This window comes from Artemia sp. Qi Xiang Cuo, chromosome 4, assembly GCF_049724085.1.
Source record: "Artemia sp. Qi Xiang Cuo chromosome 4, ASM4972408v1, whole genome shotgun sequence".
In the NCBI taxonomy this organism is placed as follows: Eukaryota; Metazoa; Arthropoda; class Branchiopoda; order Anostraca; family Artemiidae; genus Artemia; species Artemia sp. Qi Xiang Cuo.
The window spans coordinates 13,881,172-13,901,921 of record NC_142797.1 but is presented as its reverse complement, the minus strand read 5'-3'; the positions used below and the strand labels follow the sequence as shown (position 1 = coordinate 13,901,921).

Sequence of the window (20,750 nt, the reverse complement as noted above, 5' to 3'; positions counted from 1 at the left end):
ATTCAGCGTATCAGAGAACCCTACTGTAGAGGTTTCAAGCTCCTATCTACAAAAATGTGGATTTTTACATTTTTTGCCAGAAGAAAGATCACGGATGCGTGTTTATTTGTTTGTTCGTTTGTTTTTTGTTTTTTTTTTTCCCCAGGGGTGATAGTATAAACCCAGTCGTTTTAAAATATAGTGTGAGGGATCATTGTAATGTAAATTAAATTTTCTATTGCCCTTTTTAAGTTACCAAAAAAAATGGAGGGCAACTAGGCCCCCTCCCACGCTTATTTTTTTACCAAAGTCACCCGATCAAAATTTTGAGATAGCCATTTTGTTCAGCATGGTCGAAAATATGATAAATATGTCTTTTGGGATGACTTAATCCCCCGAAGTACCCAGAGGGAGGGCTAAAAGATATGAACTTTACCCAATGTTAACATATAGTATTGGTTATTCGGAAGTATACAGAAGTTTTCAGGAGGTTTTTTTTCTGCTAGTGGGAGGGAAGGGTGGGTCGGGGGTTATGTTGGAGGATCTGTTCATGAAGGAAGTTTTCATGGGGGAAGGAAATCGCCATGAAGGGGGCGCCGGACTTGCCAGCATTATTTATTGGTTATTGGGAAGTATACAACCATTTTCAGGAAGGATTTTTTCTGGAGGGGGGCTAGAGGAGGGAGTTACTCTGGAGAATATTTCCGTGGAGGATGTTTCTTTGGGGTAAGGGACATTTCTATGAAGGGGGCGCCGGATTTCCAAGCATTATTTAAAAAACGATCAGAAATTAAATAAAAAAAAACCAAGTTTTTTCAACTGAAATGTAAGAAGGAATATTAGAACTTAAAACGAACAGAAATTATAACGTATGTGAGGGGGTTCTCCTCCAAGTCAATACCTCGCTCTTTAAGCTACAGTTTTTTTTTAGTGCTTTCAAAAGAGCTATCTATTCTAATTAAACGGCCTTTGTGATTCAGGGGTTTGTGAATCAAATTTTTTTTCAACTTTAAACGTAAAGAGCGTGTAATGGACTAAGCCGCCCACCCCCACATATAAGTAATAACATATACTTAATAAAAAAAAACAATAAAAACAAGCGATACGGCTCAATAGTAATCGAAACTTTTAAAAACGGAATTTTGATGTCAATAAATGTATCAAAAGAATGTGTTTATAATGCTGATTCTAAATATATAAATTTTATTAAGTTTAGTATTACTCATCAAAGGCAACAAGCCTGAGGAAATTTACTCGATTTTTTAAAGAGGGGGAAACATCCCCTACAAGTGGAAGAATTTTAATGAAAATCACAACGTCAGATTCAGCGTATCAGAAAACCCTATTACATAGGTTTCAAGCTCATATCTGCAAAAATCTGCAACTTTGAATTTTTGCCAGAAGAAAAATATACGAATATAGAAGTTAGTTACGTAAGTTAATTTGTAAAGACATTCATTTAGCAAAAGAAAAGTACAATTTTTATGCAAATAAAAGCTGCATTAACTAAAAAACGATCAGAAATTAAATAAAAAAAACAAGTTTTTTAAACTGAAAGTAAGGAGCGACATTAAAACTTAAAACGACCAGAAATTATTCCGTATATGAACGGGGCTGTCCCCTCCTCAACGCCTCGATCGTTACTATAAAGTTTTTTATTTTTTTAAAAAATAAATTTTTTATAAAAAGTAAATAATTATAGTAAATTTAGAGGCGGTGTTTAGGGGCCAGCCCCTGTAAAATAAGGACTAATTTCTGTTCGTTTTAAGTTTTAATGTCGCTCCTTACTTTCAGTTTAAAAAACTTGTTTTTTTTATTTAATAATAAACAAAATCGCTGTCCTAGTTGAAACATTTAAACCATAGGAATGAGAAATAGAACTGAAGCCAATAAAATAAATATGCCTTTTTTGTCTTAAATAATTATAATTATGTAATTTGACAGTTTTTTTTCAAACAATATTCATAAGTGACCCTATTAAAACGAAATAGGCTATGTCTGCACCATTGGTTTAGTCGGCTGTCCTATATCTCGAATGTAGTTGTCAAGGTAATTGTCAGTACGGTATATTTTTCAAAAAGTGTTATTTCTATTTTTTTTTTTCAAGTCAGAAATAATTGGAATTTGGAGGTTTTGGTATAAAAATTGTATGTTCTGTTATTGAAGGAAATACAATGACCTTTTTATTACAAAAGGCTGTTCATAAATAACAATAGAAAATCCCAAATCCTTTTATTTCGTTTTTTTGTACAGTAAAATACATTCTGCGTAATATACCGTCTCTTGGTTTGCCACACCTGTGACTCAGATCAGTGTCTTGGCCCTCCACGTGGGTAGCCCCCTTCTGTCTCTAAAAGTGCCCGAGTCAATTTTTTTTGTATTGTATTCTTATCACTAATAGTTTCCTTTATCTACTAACGTCCAACCCTTTTTCCAAACATGAATTTCTAAAAAAGCTCATATTAAATTCATTAACTTTATTTTCTGTCATTACAGAAGGGTGTAAACCTTTTATCCCATCAAAAAGGACGCGTATTTTTTCCATTTTTTTTCTTTTTCCAAGTGGATTAAGTATTTAGGTGACAGTCAATTTCTACCTATTGACTCGAAGGATGAATTTATGCATTATGTCACTCAAAGAAAATTCATTAAAACACAACAATATATAAGGGAAGAAATTTTCTCATATAAGGGGAGAAATTTTGAAAGAGGGTAATGATTGGCTACTTCGGAGGATTTTAAGTTCAGATTCACCACAAACAGTAGTAAGTGTGGTAAATTTTGCATTGAAAGGTATGAATGTTGATTAAGAGGATAGTGATTTTAGTATGTCTTCATTTTATTTATCCTTTTTCTTTTCTTTTTGTTTTGTATATGGCTGTAAAAAAGCTTTAATAATACATTATTATTATTATTATTATTATTATATTATACGCATAGTTTTGCAGTGTTAATGCAGATATTATTGATGTAGGATAATTTCTATTGATTGAAGAGGGTCAAGTCGAATGTAATTAGCGTACAGTTTTGGGGCGTTTTCTTTTTCATGGAAATTATTTTTTTTTTCACTTTGGTGTTGGCAAATTTTTTGATGGTTTTTATCTGTCACTCGTAATAGTTCTATTTGACTATTCCGATCAAACTGAGTTGTTTGATTTATTGTGATAGTCTTATTAAACCGTTAAACTTATTAATCTTGAACTATTGTTTCCAAACTAGTGGTGAGGCAATTCACGAACATTTAGGGGGGAGGGGCAAATTGTTTTTCAATATCTGGGGGGGGGGCAACTTTTATTTTTTCAATTACAATATCTAAAAACAACATTCTTCAGTGGGAATAATTATTTCCGCATTCTTCTGGTCTTGATATAAATTTTTACGACTGTTTTAATGTGTCACTCATAAAAGTTCTATTTGACTATTCTGATCGATCCGTTACATCGATCTGTTACACCTTTTTCGGTACTCTTAATGAACTGTTGAATTTGCTAAACTTAAACTATCATCACGCAATCAAACTGGAAGCAACTCCAGTAGTGTCAATTCACGAAAATTTAAGGGGGGGGGTCGAATTCCAATTTTTCATTGAAAATACCAAAAAAAATATTCTTCAATAAATATACCCCTAAAAAGCTATTTTCCATTTTTTTTGGAGGGGGGCAAAATGGGAGGTGGAGCCCCTCTCCCTCAGTTGATGCCACAGAGCAACTCTGGAAATCGAATAAATATAAATTTTCTTATTGTAATGATATAACTTAGCGAGAATTTATTATTGTAATGTTTAGTTCAGAAGAGGTCATAAAGTGCTAACAGCTAATTTTCACTTTATTTGTGTGTAAAGTTTTTCTTTGTTTCGGAATTCAATTGAAGTGCCAAGAATAGTGAAAATTATATCTTATTGTTTTGATTGGTTAAGTGGAATCTTAGACATATCTTAAAAAAATTAGAAAAATAGAAAATTCGATTTTAATGAAAAAAGTCCTCCATATGCGACTGTGCAGTTTTAGGTATTAGTGGGCGCCAATTTAAAAAAAAAAAAAAACATGGGTGAAAAATCAGCCAAAAATCAGCTAAAAACATACGGCACTAAATAGCTTAAGAAGGCACAACTTTCTAGGAGGTGTAGTTGTCTTTGGGAATCAAGAGTTAATCAATGTTTAAATTTTTACAGGCGAAAAAAGCTCTCAAATTAATTAATCAGTTTTTCTTATTTATTTCCTAATTTTGAAAAATCGCGGTTTTCAGTTGTGAGTACATCTAAAATGGGTCCAGGGACGATAGCGTTTTTATGTTCGATGTCAATGATACATCAACTATTTTGTAATGCACAAAGCCTTTTATTAAAAAGGCTTTCTGCATTACTGTAAGCAAACTCACTACTGATAAAGTAAATAGTGAGTATTTAAATAGCCAGGATTATATTATTTGAGAAAAAGCAACTATTATCTTCTTAAGCCAATGCTTTAAAGTAGGTCCGGTCAGAACTGGTTTCCTGGGTGCTATCGTTTCGACTAACCGTCCCAAGCACTAAATGTCATAACATCTAAAATGAAAACCTGTCAGGACATCGACAAAATAATTTATAAGTATATATAATAGTAATAAGTATAATAGTTTAGAAACAAATTTCGGCTATGTACTTGCACATCAGGGGGGTGGGGGTAAAGCATAGCATGAATTAAATACGTAACCAAAACTAGGTACTTTTCCCTCCTAAACCCCCAAAAACTAAAGTTTAAAAATTTAGATGTTGTGACGGTTAGTGGTTCTGACAGATTTTTTTGTCGTTGTTATGACGAATTTTGTCGATGTCCTGACGTTAGTGCTCCGGACGGTTAGATGTTATGATGCCTTCCATGCTTTGTAAGTTTCCTGATTTCTTTATCCCCCACAATTTTTAGAAAATCTCTAAACTTTCATTATAAATATCTATTTGACAAATAAACTTTATGTATACATATATATTGCTATTTAATTTATATAATAAATATAACTGTTAAATGTTATATAACCATAATAATAGATTGTGAAAAAAGCAATAGTATGCAAACAACTTCTTTTGGTTAAGTTTCACAATTTCTTTAACCTCCAAAGTTTTTAGAGATGCTCAAGCTTTTTAATAGACCAAACAAGTTAAACTTTACGAAAGTTAAGCATACTTGGCAATTATTTATAATAAACGTTTACATATAAGTATTTTTATGATTGTGTAGAATAAATTCAAATGGTAAATATAAAATATTTGAATAGCCAGAATAATAGGTCGTAAAAAAGGACCAATTATGTTTTAAAACTATTGCTTTCTATAATTTTTAGTTTTCCTAATTTCCGTGGAAAAATTTTGGAAAACTTGCAAAATTTTTAGCGATGATCAAGCTTTTTAAGATACAATATAAATTGTCTTCTATGAATGTCGTATTTAGGCGTATAGGCGTATTTTGTAGTTTTTAACAATAATTTTTTAATTAATAAGTCTGTGCATAATTATATATTACAAGTAATAAATGCAAATAATAAATGTTTAATGAGTCAGGATAACAGGTAGTTTTTAAAGCAGCAACTGAGTTGCTGCTGCAGAAAAGTTGTTCTTGTTGCTCTAACAACTGAGTTATTGTTGCTGCAGAAAAGCAGCAACTGTTTTTAAACTAATTTTTTAAAGTGAAAACTTTGCAAGTATTGAAATATCTGGTCAGGATTGGTTTCTCAACTTCCTTAACTTTTCTGATTGTCGTTTTTAGTTTTCTAAATCCAAAAATTCTAAAAAATGCAAATTTAGTTAACAACAAAAATAGTCTTTTATAAGAATTAAATATATTTTGTAGTATTTAAGATAAACTTTTATAAGTATATACATATATAATTATATCTTACATGTAATAAATATAAACGGTGGATATTTAAGTACCCAGAGTAATAGGTTGCGAGAAAAAGCAACGGTTATATTGAAACTAATGCTTTAAAGTTGAGACGTCTAAAGTAGTCGAATGTCTGGTCAGATAAGATAAGACTTATTTGAAGAATGGCTATCACAAGCCCATATGTGATAAATTCGAGTTCAGAGTCAAAAATAAATAAATAAATAAATAAAAAAAAATAGAGAAAGATATATTCATCACACCAAATAACAGCATATTCAGTTTTGACAGCCACCCCGGGAAGTAAAAAACTTGTCCGAGAGGTGGCAAAAATACACTAAAATAATACAAGACAAAATAAATAGTAAAACAAATAATACAAATAGTGACTAATAAAACAACAATGATGAGATTGGCCTGAAGAAAAAGTCAACATTTCAAATAGCTTAAGAGTTCTAAAAGGGATGAAAATTATTAAAGCCCCCAGATTTATAACGGACCCCCAAATAATTTGCTTTGCCTTTTTCAGGAACTTATGCTTATTAATTGGTAACACAAATTATATTTTACGAAGTCTACCCATAATTCATAATTATTTATTTTACGGTTTTTGCTTTTGTTTTTGTATATTTATTTATTTATTTCTATTGCAGTTGAATTAGCTATGATTATGGACCGTTTATATGGAGGGGTTTGCTACGCGGGGATTGATACAGACCCAGAATTGAGATACCCGAAAGGCGCTGGACGAGTTGCGTTTAGTAACCAACAAAGTTATATTGCTGCGATTTCTGCAAGATTCGTTCAGCTGCAGCATCAGGATATTGATAAACGAGTAAGTTCTCTCGCTTCTAAGTAAAATCACGTATATACTTGAACCATGGATCATATGTAGGCACCGGCGGATCTATGGGACCTGGGGAGACCCGCTCCCCTTAATATTTTTTCTGGTTTCCTTGTTTTTTTTTGTTTTTTTCGTTTTTACTCTTTGTTTAAAATAAATTTGTCAAATTGGTCAATTATTGGTGCCCTTGCCACATTACCCCCCAAGATTTTGCTTATTGGCACCCTTGTTACATTGCCCTCTTCCCCCTCTCAATATTTTGCTCTAGATCCACCTCTGCGTGGAGGTGTAAGTCGGGTTAGCTAAAAAGAGCAAAGTTAAAATTAAACAAGATTAAAATTTAATCATTATTTTTAAGAAGTGGCATACTTTTAATTAACAAATCTTTAAAAAAAAGTAAATGAAAAAATCAACCATTTTATTGCATGCTTTATTCATAACCCGACGCATATATGCGTGATTAGGACCAACCCCCACCCCCACCCCCCCAAGAAAAAACACTGGTGCTTATACGCTATCTAAAAAAACGTAAAAACATAGTCAACTACCAATATCTATAAATTTCATGAAATCTGAATGAAGTCCCAACCACTCGCACTTTACAGCGCCTCTCTTTCTGACCCAAAATGACTCTCATTCAATTAACACACGAGTTAATTTTATTTTAAACACTCACAAACACATAGTAATCAAAATAAACAAAACATACAATGTCTATATTATTGGCTAAACCAGATATTCTACCAAGAAGCCCAATATTTCTTTAGAGTCATCTTGTCCTTGATTTCCATTTGATTCCTTTTTTAAATCTTTGGGCCGGTCATAGAAAATGTAGGACAATGAAAGAAGAAAAAAAATTTCTTTTTTGAAAAAAAGAAAAAAAAATTCAAATATTTTGGGTGAATCCTCCGTTGAACCATCCTCCATACGAAAAGAATGAAAATTTTGGTGGAAATTCAAGGTACGAAATGACACACCTGAAAAGGACGCGGTTGGAATATGTGCATTTTTTCCTTGTTCTCACTGCCTGTAAATTATCCTGCTTCTTTTGTTGTCCTACATTTTTTCTAATTTTTGTGTTTAGACGGGGTTGTCATTTAGTTAGACTTAGGTCCTCCCACGCCAGGTGGTGTATAAGGCAATAATGGTGTTCCTCCACGAAGACCTCTCCAGCGACTTCTATTTAGTTATTATAGTATTTATTTTGGAATAGGCCATAAAATAAATTGTAAACAACTATTTTTTCACATTGACTTTTTTCTTCAGAAAAAAAAAACACTTGGTTTTCAACATTCTGCTATGTGTTTGTTCTGTTTAGACTGTAGAGGCTTAACATTGTTACATTATTAAGCATCCTCGGACTTTCTTATGGCACTATCCACTCAGGTTTTTTTCTTTTTCCCAATGCGTGGATTTCTTTGATTGATTCGAATAAAAAAATCGTCGTTTTTCTTTAGAAAATTACATATCACCTGTACAAAGCTAAGTTTTTTGTGCTTTTTTTAACAAAGGGCATCAGGCACTTGAACTACAACTTCTACTACTAACTCACTGCAGCATCACCCGCTTGATGCCAACGCAGCTACACACGCTCCTCGTCCATCCCAATCTGTTCAAAGCCTCCCTCTTCACACCCTCCCAAGGAATTCCCATTTCCCTCTAATCTCTCCTTACAACATCGTCCCTTCTGGGGACGTCTTGCTTTTCGTTTGGCCTAGATGGTTGGCCGACAAGGACTGATTAGACACGCGGCCGAAATATTTGCATATTTTTTCCCTTGTTTTTCCTGCCTTGAGTTTTCCTCAACTCTTCCGATGTTCTATGTGTTCTCTTGTTATTGCGTTTAGCCACTGTGGTCTATTACTTATGCTTTAGTCTGCCCACGCTGGTTAGTGCAAAAGGTGGCAATCTCTTTATGACTCTACAGTCCTTTTGACCTAGGACCATCAAGGGACGACCTCCGCTGCATGTGATATCAGGGCCTAATATAAATTTCTGGGTCAAATATTTTATAAAAGAACGATAGACCTTGGAGTAAGCGGAATCAACGTTTAGATCAAGTCAGCATCTCTTGTGGCATTGCAGTGAGGCCCTTCTTTGAAAAGCACAAAAGAATCGAACGAGGTTTATATACAAATGATTTACTCCAAACTTAACTAACCTCCAAAAAAAAAAAAATCGCGTGCAAATGTGATAATAATCTCTAAAGGCGGAAATATTTGGTTTAATTGGTTAGAATTGTAGCTTTAATTGTATGAAAATAAATATTTAAACCGTGTTCTTGCATATTAGAAGTTTACGCATTTTTTTATTGCAGGATTCGTGACACCGTTAATAACTTGTTGAAGACTCTAGTTTCCGCTTTTTTTTTGTTAGCCCACCGATTTTTAGTTCATGGACCCATTTGTAGACTAGCAGCATTATAGCAGGCTATTGTTTGTACAGGCTATTGTTTAGTATTATAGCAGGCTATTGTATTTGTACAATAGCAGGCTATTGTAGGCTAGCAGTATTCTATTATAGGTTAGTAATTCAGAAAAAAAGTAAAATGGCTGCAGCAGTCAGATAGACTAAAATTTATTAAAATCAAAACTGTTTTTTTCGTGAGTTAATACACGTACTTACCTATCAGGCCGTTAACGAGTAGAAACATGCAAAGCAGTTGAATGGATCGAGTCAATTTAGATTTCCAATGGAAATCCGGATTGTAAAGGCATACTCTGGATTTTGAAAAAAGGTTTTTTACCTGGAAGTTAGCCTTTTCAAAATGAGATTAAAGCATGAAGGACAAAAATAAAAACATAATTTGCTCCCCTGTAACCATTTTAGGTCTATTCACACCTGAAAGATTTTTTTTTTTGGCTGTTTAAGAGCTATGAAGCTTTTAGGGCAATGCCATGACTTTGTCAGTGTTGCCATGATGAACCATGAAAATGGTAAGCAAAGCTAATTATTTAATTTGGCACCGATTTTTCTCCATAAAATTGGTACATTAAAAATCTGTTAGTTTCCAAATGCAACTATGCCGCCAAAGGAAAGCTAAACCTTCTTGAGGTGTCTGGTTCGATGGAATTTCAGCTATTTTTTTTAGAATTGTTTCTCAACATTGTTTTTTTATTTTACTTGGTTCTGCTGCTATTAAAAACATGTATATTACACCGGAAAAAAATTTCTTTTGGTTGTTTAAAAGTTTGGTTGTTTAAAGGCTATGTAGCTTTTAGGGCAATGCCGTCATTTTGTCAGTGTTGCCACGTTGGACCATGAAAATAAATAAGCAAAGCTAATTATTTAATTTAACAGCGCTTTTTGTCCATGTGTTTAATATATACAAACTTAAATAAAAAAGAATCTTAAAATAAAATAAAATCTATATAAAATCTTAGGATACTCTTAAGTTTGAAATGAAAGGAGGAAAAAAGGCTGGGATTACCTATCCCACTAGCTATTAGGTGTATTCTCGAAGATATAATTTAATGCTCTGCATGAATCTGGCATTATATGATCCATAGAATATCTTCTTTTTGTTAGGATCTTTCTTTTTTACTCATTTAGAAAGGTAAAAGCAATTTTATTATTCATTGTCTGGAAAATTGCTGGAAATCTTAGAACGCTTTTTGTGTTAGAATTATTTATTCCATAAAAAAAGGTTTAAATATTTATTTCTCCTCTTTTCCCGAGCTACAGAACGCTGATCTCGAAAATAAGCTAAGAACCACACTATTTTTATATACTCTTTTTCATTATAACTATTTTTAAGCTAGGAGCTAAAGAAAAAATCAAGGTACATGCCAACCTAACTCTTAAAATAATAAGTAGCGATTAATTGCAGTAAAATCAGATTGAAGTATGAGATACAATCTCATTCTAAATGGGTTTTAAATAGGCAGAAATTCTGTAGCTTCTAAATATAATTGAGCAATAGACTGTTATAACCATCGATGTATGCTCACTGTTGGAGGTTGAACGCCTTATTCTCACCCTTGTTCATTTGCACTTAGCATGCGCATTACGGTCTTGTCTGAATCAAATAATATTGTGAACTTGTAAGAGGGAAAACTGACTCTTGCGTCAAGAACACAATCACCAATGCCATCTACGCTTGGCGACTGTTCGACCCAACTGTTGCATGCTTGTTTTCTTAGATAATTTACAGTGCAGGTTAGGAGTATGAACGCAGAATTTTGTCTCCCGTAGGTTTATCAGCTTAAAATCAACTAGTCTATTTAACCTGCCGAGATTTTTTTTTTATCACAGCCTATGCCTACTTTGTGCAGACTGAAATTTCAATTTAAATAGTTCTTGAATTTTTATATTTTAAATTTAAGTATCAATAAAGTCTTTCATTTTCAGCTTATTCTAAAGAATATGGGTCGAGTTGTTAGTAATAGCATCAGTGAGTTGTTGGTAGTCGTAGCAGTAGTAGTTTCATCAAAGATTGAAATCCCACTTTCCCACATTTTTAAAATATGTAGGATTTTGCAAATTTCCTCTTAATAGGTCAAACAGTCAGATTTAATTTTCACTGTCCTTGTTACTTGAAAGAAATTGATAGAGAGGGAAAATAACTTTCCTATCTCTTTTCAAGCGAAGGAGTTAGCCTATCATATATCTCCATTTTTCTCTTTTGGAATCAATAAGAATATCTTGTGCCTCAGAGAGGATTTAATGATTGTTTCCCATTTTTACGTCATTGCAGTTTGAGTGTGATCTTCTTTGTAAAAGAATTTCATTCTAACATGTCATGATTTGGTTCCTTTATTTAAAATTGTTTTCACAATAAACTTTTATTATTAACTTTAGCCGAAATAAGAGTTACCATTCCTGAATCAGCTTCGAATGGCGAATTTTCCTCATGATTTGTTTTTTGATTGTGTATCTTAAAAGTTTCCGTAATTTTTTGTTTCTAAATGAAATTCTTTAATGCAAAGCACGTGGATACCACTGTGAAAATGAGGCTTTTTCTTGTTTTCAAGTGCTTGTGTTTTAAGGCTTCAATTGTATGGCTTCATAACACGAATGAGGAAGGATTGTATGTTTGCTAAGTACGGTGGCAATTAAGTACCTTTTGAAGCGCATCGTCAGTCTTCGATAGCTTTTTTATATCTAAATCCATAAAAATGCATTATTGGTTGCGCAAGATACTTACTCAAGTGCCGTCTATCGCCGTGGAACGTCTTGAGGCCACTCTTTTTGACCTGGTAAAAACCAGGTTCTATATGAACATCTGTCTTGTGCTGTTCTAGAGAGTTGTACGATGTGCCTGCTGTCGAGGGTTATCAATCTAGCGCTTCGGTGGTCTTCCTTGTAGTCGTTGTCCACAGTTTATATAATTAGCAGTATGATCTTTCCCTATCTCACCCATTATAAAAACCCGGACCGAGGTGCGATTGCTCCAGAGAATGTATAAACCGGTATAAACATAAGCGGCATTAGATCTTTTCATGGGTAGACAAAGAATAATCACCTACGGAACAAGTGCTGACAAATCACTTGGCCGGCTCACCAATAAGTGGACAATAAGTGCAGAAATAAGTGGGAGGAGCTTTTTGTTCGCACCGAGAATGAAGAGCCCGAAATCATCTACGGTAAACTTACTGGATAATTATATAAACTGTGTCGTTGTCCGTCAATCCTTCCTTCGAGTACGATTTTTGGGAGACGGTCAGAGCCCATTGTCGTGAGATGACCAATCCACCGCAGTTGCTGCTGTTTGATTTTATCAAGGATTGTGTCAGGGGAATTTAGCCGTGTTCGCACCTCTTCTTTAGTTACGTGGTCAGTGTAGTTGATCTTTGCGATTCGGCTTAGGCACCACATCTCGAACACGAGGAGGTTGCGCTCGTTTTCTGTCTACAGGGTCCATGACTCAATGCGTACAGAGTGATCGGCACTGTCAGGCCGTTGAAGAGATGGACTTTCAACTGGTTGGAGAAGTAACTGCATTTCCTGATATTCGAGTCTCATGAAGTTCGAGGTGGCTAGAGCTAGGCGGCGTTTGACATTGGGCCGTCAACGGTTATGGCGGGATGTTTATTGAAAACACTTTAAGATTTGTATAATATAGTTTGCTTTGCAAAACACTGAAAATTTTAAGCTGATTTACGCTGGAAGTTAATGCTAATGCAGCTTCTATGTATATAAATCCGCAGAATCGGATATCCTACCGAAAAATCTTACCAATAGACAAAATAATTTATTTTCCTCGTCAAATGCTGGGAAATTTAGACTAATTTCCACCAGAAATAAAATCTTGTTTTTCATGTAGCGTGTAAAATGTAAATCGTTGAAAATTGCCTTCACAATGCTTTCTATTTTCAGTCTTACTATGGTAATAAGCATTTTTTTTTTTTTGAATTAAAAAAAGAAGAAAACAGTAGAAAGGTTTAATATGAAGGTGACGCAGGCATATATATAATTGATCTGCTATCTCCAGCAGTATCCATAATATAATCTGCTATTTTATATACGTTGTCTGAAAACAGATGTACCAATTAGTTTCAGACCAATGCTGTTTATGTGGTTTTTGAACCGAATAAAATATGAAAAACTAGCGCAAATTCTATTTTAAAATTCAGCTGAGTATTTGTGGTTTAACGGGGTATATTACCAATTTTGACGTCAATAAAATTGGCTTTCTGGCATATAGTAAGTTAGATGTTTTGAAGGCTTGAATTCCATAGGCATGTGAATCACTTTAATCACTGATGGACGGCTACCACGCTGTCGATAAAGCTGTCTACAAAGTTGATAAACTGTTTTCCTCACATTACTTTGTTGGCTTTATTGCAGTCGGAAAAAACTTGAACTTTTTCAAGAAAGTAAGCGATCTTTGGCCTATAGCTGAAGACTTCTGATAAATTTCAAATAAACCACACATATGTAACATTTTAATAAATATTTACATATATAACAGTGTCTACTTAAATCATTTGCTTGTTAAAAGTAAGGGTTAGACTAAAAACCCTTTGATCTAAGACTAACTTATTAAAAGAAAAAAACTTTATTATAAGGTTTGTTAACTCCATGTTTGATTAATTCAAGTTATTTGCTACAAAAAATGACGGTCAAATCATAAATGTAAAATTCTTGTGTGAGCAGGACAGACTTTACGGTATTTACTCAGTGGAAAACTTTATTGACTTTAATTACGCCATGGGAGCCCCACGAGAGCAAGGTCGTATCCAAGGGAGGGGGGGGGGGTACCGGGTTGGAAAACCCACCTCAAATTTTTTTCCGACTTTAAAATAGTAAGAAAAATACACATACACATTTCTGAAAATACCCCATCCCCCCCGGAACAAAAATATCGGATACGCCCTTGCACATAAGGCATAATATAGAGGTATGACTTCTGTTATTTTTGTGGGTATTTTTTACTGTTTAACTATCGCTTGGTATTATTTTATTTAATTTTTTGTTCCTGGTTTCCTATTATTCAGGCTTCCGAGTCTATAATCGACTGTAGATTCAGGGGCGGATCCAGTTTTTTTTTAGGATGGGCGCAAAATAGGTTGACCTGATGAACTTGCGGTAGGAGCAAGTTTAATTAACGCAACTTACGTTAATTAAGTAAATTACACTACTTTAGACTACGTTAGGGGGGGCGCCCCCCCACCCTCTGGATCCGCCACTGTGTAGATTCAACAATAGAAACAATGACGCTGAAAATTATGTAAAGCAACTGCAAATACGTTCTAGGAATCCCGTTGGCTATACATGATGTACAACAAAAACGAAACATTGAAAAAAGAAATTAAGAAATAGTAGTTACTCTATTCATAATGATTTGATAAATAAGATTCAACGTACATTTCTTCTCTTAAAAAAATCAATTAGTCCTCTTGATACAAATCAACTGTGTAGACAGGCTGCATTAGTCGTCAGAGGAAGAATTTATGAGATATCCAATTTTTGAACCATATTAAGCCCTCTTAATGCAGATAGTCCTCTTAATGCAATCATCTCAATAGATAGGCTGCATTAATTGTCAGGGAAGGAATTTATGCCCAATCCAATTTTTGAACCGTCTTAAGCCCGCATTAATTGTCAGAGAAAGAATGTATGCCAATCCAATTTTTCAGTTGTCTGAAGGTTAGTTTTGAAGTCAGTCGTCTGAAAGGTTAGTTTTTTCTAGGTTATATCAAAAGTCTATTCGTCAAGAGGTTAGGCTACCTTTTTACTGAGGACGGCTTAGCGGATATCTTTACTCACCTTCGTTTGGTTTCGTCTTTTTTTCGTCTTAGTCGTTAGCAAAGCAACAGTGTCGTAATCTCATTTGTATTTTGATAAAATCAGTTCTATCAGATTTATAAAATGTAAGTGTGGATCTAGACTCTAAAGTGGGTATATCATTTAGTTCCCACCCCTCCCTTCGTATGAAAATTCCTCACTTCTCATGTCTTTAAAAACCGAACCTGGTTGCAACTGTAGACGCAAGTGGGCTTTCTTCATGGATGCTCTAGCCTATTTTAATGAACTTGCTCAGTTTAAAAAAAAAGCTTTATGAAGATATATATATATATATATATATATATATATATATATATATATATATATATATATATATATATATATATATATATATATATATATATATATATATATATATATAAATATATATATATATATATAATATATATAGATATATATATATATATATATATATATATATATATATATATATATATATATATATATATATATATATATATATATATATATATATATATATATATATATATATATATATATATATATATATATATATATATATATATATATATATATATATACATTTTATATCTACTGTTTAACTAGACCCAGTTGTGTCAATTTTTGAAACATTGTTATAAACAAACAACTTCTTTCTCTTTCTTATTTTGGTATTTGACAGTCTCTGACGTAAATTACTGTCTTTTTTTGGCTTGTTTCCATGACTCCGAATCGTTAAAAGTTATCTAGACACAAGAAAACACTCCGTTTTTCGTGGAAATCCCCCTATACAATTTTTCTTGAAAAATGCTTTACAATTAAAAATTAATTATTTTGTGTAATAATATAACTTGACGGCACACTTTTTGTAGGTGTCAGATAGCTTGGATTTTTCATGAGGCTTTGTCAAGTGTCAGTGAATACAAATAAAGATTTTCAAGAGCCATGTTAAATTGACTTCTTTAGTCTCGTCGCAAATAGCTAAACATAAAGTGTTGCAAATTTGTTGCAGTGTTCTTTTCGTATGTGTTCAGTGTATTGTGTTTTCTAGTGCATAAATTAAATTGGAAAAATTTGTGCAGAAACAAATGATATACATCAGTGTGCTTATAAGTTAAGGAAAACATAAATATATGGTCAAATTTGCTACACTTTATTGCAACACTTTTTCATTGCAACTTCTTTTCCTAAGATTTTATTGTGTATAGTAACAAGAAATGGGCAACAATTATGTATATCTTTAAATATTGTAATGTGATAATTGTTAATAACGATATTATTTTTAAGGTTGAGGTGAAACCTTACGTTTTGGATGACCAAATGTGTGATGAATGCCAAGGAGCGCGTTGTGGCGGTAAATTTGCACCATTCTTCTGCGCCAACGTGACATGTCTCCAGGTACTATTCTATTATCTTGGAAAATACAAAAAAAATTGAATATTGAAAAAGGTTGTAACTGGCAATAGAGAAAAATTGCCAAAATGTAAAAAAAAAATCATTTGGCAATTGTCACATTGTTAAATCATTAGCAATTTGTCTTAAGTCATTAGGCACAGTGTTTTTTTACGAAATTATATAAACGCGAATATGATAAATCCCATCTTTATTTGCCTTTTCCCCTCAAAACCATTGAATTTTTTCAACTTCTCCTAAGGTTGACAATGACATTTTCTTTCTGGAGCAAGTTCAAATATTACCTCTTTCCTTTTGAACATAAAAACTATATATAAAGTAAAAGCCATATAATAGGCCTCTTTTGACTAATCAATCTGTTGAGATATTGGCAAGGAAAATAGCACAGAACCACAAGAAGCGTATAGCTGTAGGATCCAGAACCAAACCCAATCTTTTGACAGAAGTCGATTTGTGAAGAAAATATTGAGTTTTATTTATCCTTACATCCTTACATTGGAAGTGAAATACGCCCCGTCATGAGCAAGAGAGAAAATCACTAATAAGAGGATTAAATAACTGAAATAAATGATAAATTGTATGAGGTGGTTGTCCTGATATTTACGTGCCTCTTGATTGGGGGGTGCCAGAAATGCGTGCCTGGTTTTTGTTGTACAATCTGGTGGCAGTCAAAGCGTATTAGCGGGGTTTGAACGCAAATACGAATCTCCACCTTTCTAAAATTCATGCACCGATTTGTATCGTTGGCGTTAGTTGGCGTAAATTGGGCATGTTAATTTATGGAGGCTATCGAGATGGAAAAACGTTTTACACGAAACTAATTTATCTGTTTCAATCTGGTGTGTTACTTTGGGTTTAGACTTAAATAGTAGTCGAATGCGACTAGGCCATTATCGGCCATAGGGCTCGTTGTCATCGGCCATTTTACTTCATTGGTAAAAGTTTTAAAGTTTGACTCGAATTTCTTGTATTACTTTTCCATTCCTTTATCAAAAATCTTGGATAAAGACAGATCTATTTCAGAAATCCGAAATAAGATTTTAGAAGAGGCTTTAGAGATCCGAAATATCTAAAATTTTAAATGCTTTAAACAAAACCATGGTGTTAAAAATACAACTAAAAATTGTTCTACAACAGTAAACCATGACAACTAGATTCAGAAACAAAATCAATTTACACTATAATCTCTCGTAGATTCCTTGATGCAGAAATGACAATCCCCTTTCACCAAAAAGCTGAAAAAAGTGACCTAAAACTACTAGACCCTCTTTGAAGGACACGCTCCCCCTCCCCAAGAAAAGGATGCTCTTTATGTATTCCCCTCCCCCGTTAAAAAAACCTCTCTGATCCCTTCCCTCTTTAGGATCGGATCTGTGGTCCTTGGAAATTAACTGGAATCTCGTATTAATAGTCTTTATAACTAAAATTAAAGGATTTAACTTGTACTTGTGATTTTTTGGTCCATATTTTAAAGGATTTTCAAACAGGATTGAAATAAATCTTTGATAAAATTAAGGAGGCGTAACTTAAGATACCTTCTGAAAAGAAAATTTAAGTTTTAAATAGTACCCAGATAGGGTTAATTGGAATTTAAAGTTAGTATGCATTCATTAAAAACGCCCATAAAAGCTCTTATTAAAGCCAGGACTTAAAAAAAGAAGCTCTTGACCGAACTAAACAATTGAGATAACCATTAGGGGTTTTACTTGGGAGGAGGGACTGAATTCTGAAAAAATACGTTTTTTACTTATCATTCAAAGAAGGAACTATAATAGAATTGAATACCAACCAAAACTAGACAATAGATGGAGTTCATAAGATCCTTAAATATAATAAATAATAAATACATTTACAATGATATTTCACCAATACCAATAATTAGCTAGCGCTAATTTGAGCCAATTAGATTTTTATATACTAATTGCCAGAAAAATTCTGATTGGTTCAAATAAGAGCGCCAATGAGAATGGGCCTGTATAGACAGTTTTTTTTATGGATGCAGTAAAAAGATATTTTTCAGTCAATGAGTCGTTATAAGTCAAATCAGAATAACCTTTAAAATGCATTTATACAACTAATCAAATTATAATTAATTATGTTAATTAATTAAGAAATCACTAATATAATTAACCGGCCCACCAAATTAATTGTGCTTAGTCGCATCAATTATAGTGTGTAAAGGACATTATAATGCGCTCAATGAGGAAACAAATTAGATTGATTGGTGGAAAAATTAACGCTCTTTGAACAGATATATTCTGTCCCTTCTAAGTTTTAAATTCACCCCATAACTTCATTTGCGAAACACTTTTTTTTTGTTAGAAAACCTTAGAAAATTAGAAAAAAAAATTATTATAAAGTTTGATGTGGTAATTTAATCCCCCTAAGATTGATGTTATGGAGTCCTTCTCCTAAAAGGTCAAAAGATACAGGCCTATAAGTTCGCGTTTATCTTGCCCCCCCCCCTCCCAATCACATAGGAAAAGGCCTGCTTTTTCTGCAATTTCAAACAGCTTCTTCCAGGAGGGGCATTCAATAAGGCATTGACCTTGATGTGGCTTTTCATTTGCGAACAATTCATTTTTTCTGTTAGAAAACCTTAGAAATTTAGAAAAAAATTTATTATAAAGTTTGATGGGGTAGTTTAATCCCCCTAAGATTGATGATATGGAGTCATTCCCCTAAAGGTCAAAAGATATCGGCCTATAAGTTCGCGTTTATATTGTGGTGCCCCCCCCCCCCCAATCACATAGGAAAAGGCTTGCTTTTTCTGTAATTTCAAACAGCTTTTTCCAGGAGGGGCATTCAATAAGGCATTGACCTTGATGTGGCTTTTCATTTGCGAACAATTCATTTTTTCTGTTAGAAAACCTTAGAAATTTAGAAAAAATTTATTATAAAGTTTGATGTGGTAGTTTAATCCCCCTAAGATTGATGATATGGAGTCATTCCCCTAAAAGGTCAAAAGATATCGGCCTATAAGTTCGCGTTTATATTGTGGTGCCCCCCCCCCCCCCCCCCAATCACATAGGAAAAGGCTTGCTTTTTCTGTAATTTCAAACAGCTTTTTCCAGGAGGGGCATTCAATAAGGTATTGACCTTGATATGGCTTTTCTTCTTAGAAATATTGTAGACCGACTTATCGAAAGTCTTTATAGAAAGACTTGAAAAATGATAAGACATGAAAGAATGAAAGAAAAACTGAAAGACTAAATGAATGAAATACATGAAATAATTATTTCTTTTCGTGCATTGTTTACACAAAAAATCTTTTTTAATATTAAGAATCTGGAACAGATAATTAAGCTTTTAAATTCGATTATTTGACTACACATGGTTTTATTATTACTTATTATATATTCCATGTGTTACATGTATAAAATAGAACGAAAAGTGGAAGAAGTTCATAAATTTAGTGTCTGATCGAAAAAGAAAGGCTTGTGATATTTTTTTAATAGGTTCAAGCATAGCTGGATATATGGGGGCCCTCCTGTGATTTGTATGGAAGACCCCCCCCCCCTCAAAAAAACATGTATCAATTTACATATCTCGTATTTTCAGCTCCGTTCCTCCTCCTAGGAAAACCATTTGGTTCTCCCCTAAGTAAAACCCTCCTATATTGGACGATTTTAAATACTTGAGATTTTATCGCGTGATTTGAAGCCAGTAGTGTGTATCAAGTGACATTTAAGACTTAATGGAATTTTACATAGGAAAGAAATTAGTGCCAAATTAATTTAGAAGAATTGGGCTATGCCAAACTAATAAAGAGACATGAGATGGAAATCTTGAAAATTTCGAGGGGTTTTCCAATTTCAAATTGTGTGCAATAGGTGGCACACGCAACGTTGGCAAATCTTGGCAGAAAGGGGCGAGGCGTGGCGGAAGTTCGTCAGCCTTGGAAAAACAAGCGGCGTTCTGAGATGCCAAACTTTATTTTTTTTACTAGTTAAGGCCGTTTCCAAGGGGAGAGGGGATTACTAAATTTTAACCCCCCTTCTAAGTTTTTTTTCGACTCGTAAAAACGTAACAAAAATGCATTAGATTTCTTTTGAAGCGTCTTTTCATTTTTTTTTGTAACAGCCCCTCCCCTCTCCGAATAAAAAACTTGGATACGTCATTGCTAGTTTGGGGGTGATCACTACCAAGCTAGGCGCACAACTGAAAACGAATCCAGGGTCTTTCTTTGAGGAGGTCTTACCCAGCGGCGCCCTGTGCTGCTTGTTTTTTAATGCTTTATACTCCAGTGTCATCTTGAAAAGACTTATATCTTTTGTTTTGCCAGTCTGATTCAAGCCTAATTCTCAGGCCAGGAGATCTTTCATTAATTTTATCCCAGAAACTTATAGCTTGCGGAGAAATTAATGTAAGATTTAGCCTTTATCAACTGTTTAGAAGACAATTGGGTGCCATTTGCGACCCACGGCTCCCCAGAATATATAGGATAT

General features: G+C 33.5%; 1 protein-coding gene across 1 annotated transcript in view; it reads left to right on the top strand.

Moving 5' to 3' along the window:
- The window catches only part of orb2 (cytoplasmic polyadenylation element-binding protein orb2), a 156,409-nt gene that overhangs the window by 131,709 nt on the left and 3,950 nt on the right, over positions 1 to 20,750 (top strand). The window contains exons 6-7 of the mRNA XM_089088097.1: positions 6,488 to 6,669; positions 16,177 to 16,287. Of these exons, the coding sequence (XP_088944223.1) occupies positions 6,488 to 6,669; positions 16,177 to 16,287 (293 nt within the window). The remainder of the gene's footprint in view (positions 1 to 6,487; positions 6,670 to 16,176; positions 16,288 to 20,750) is intronic.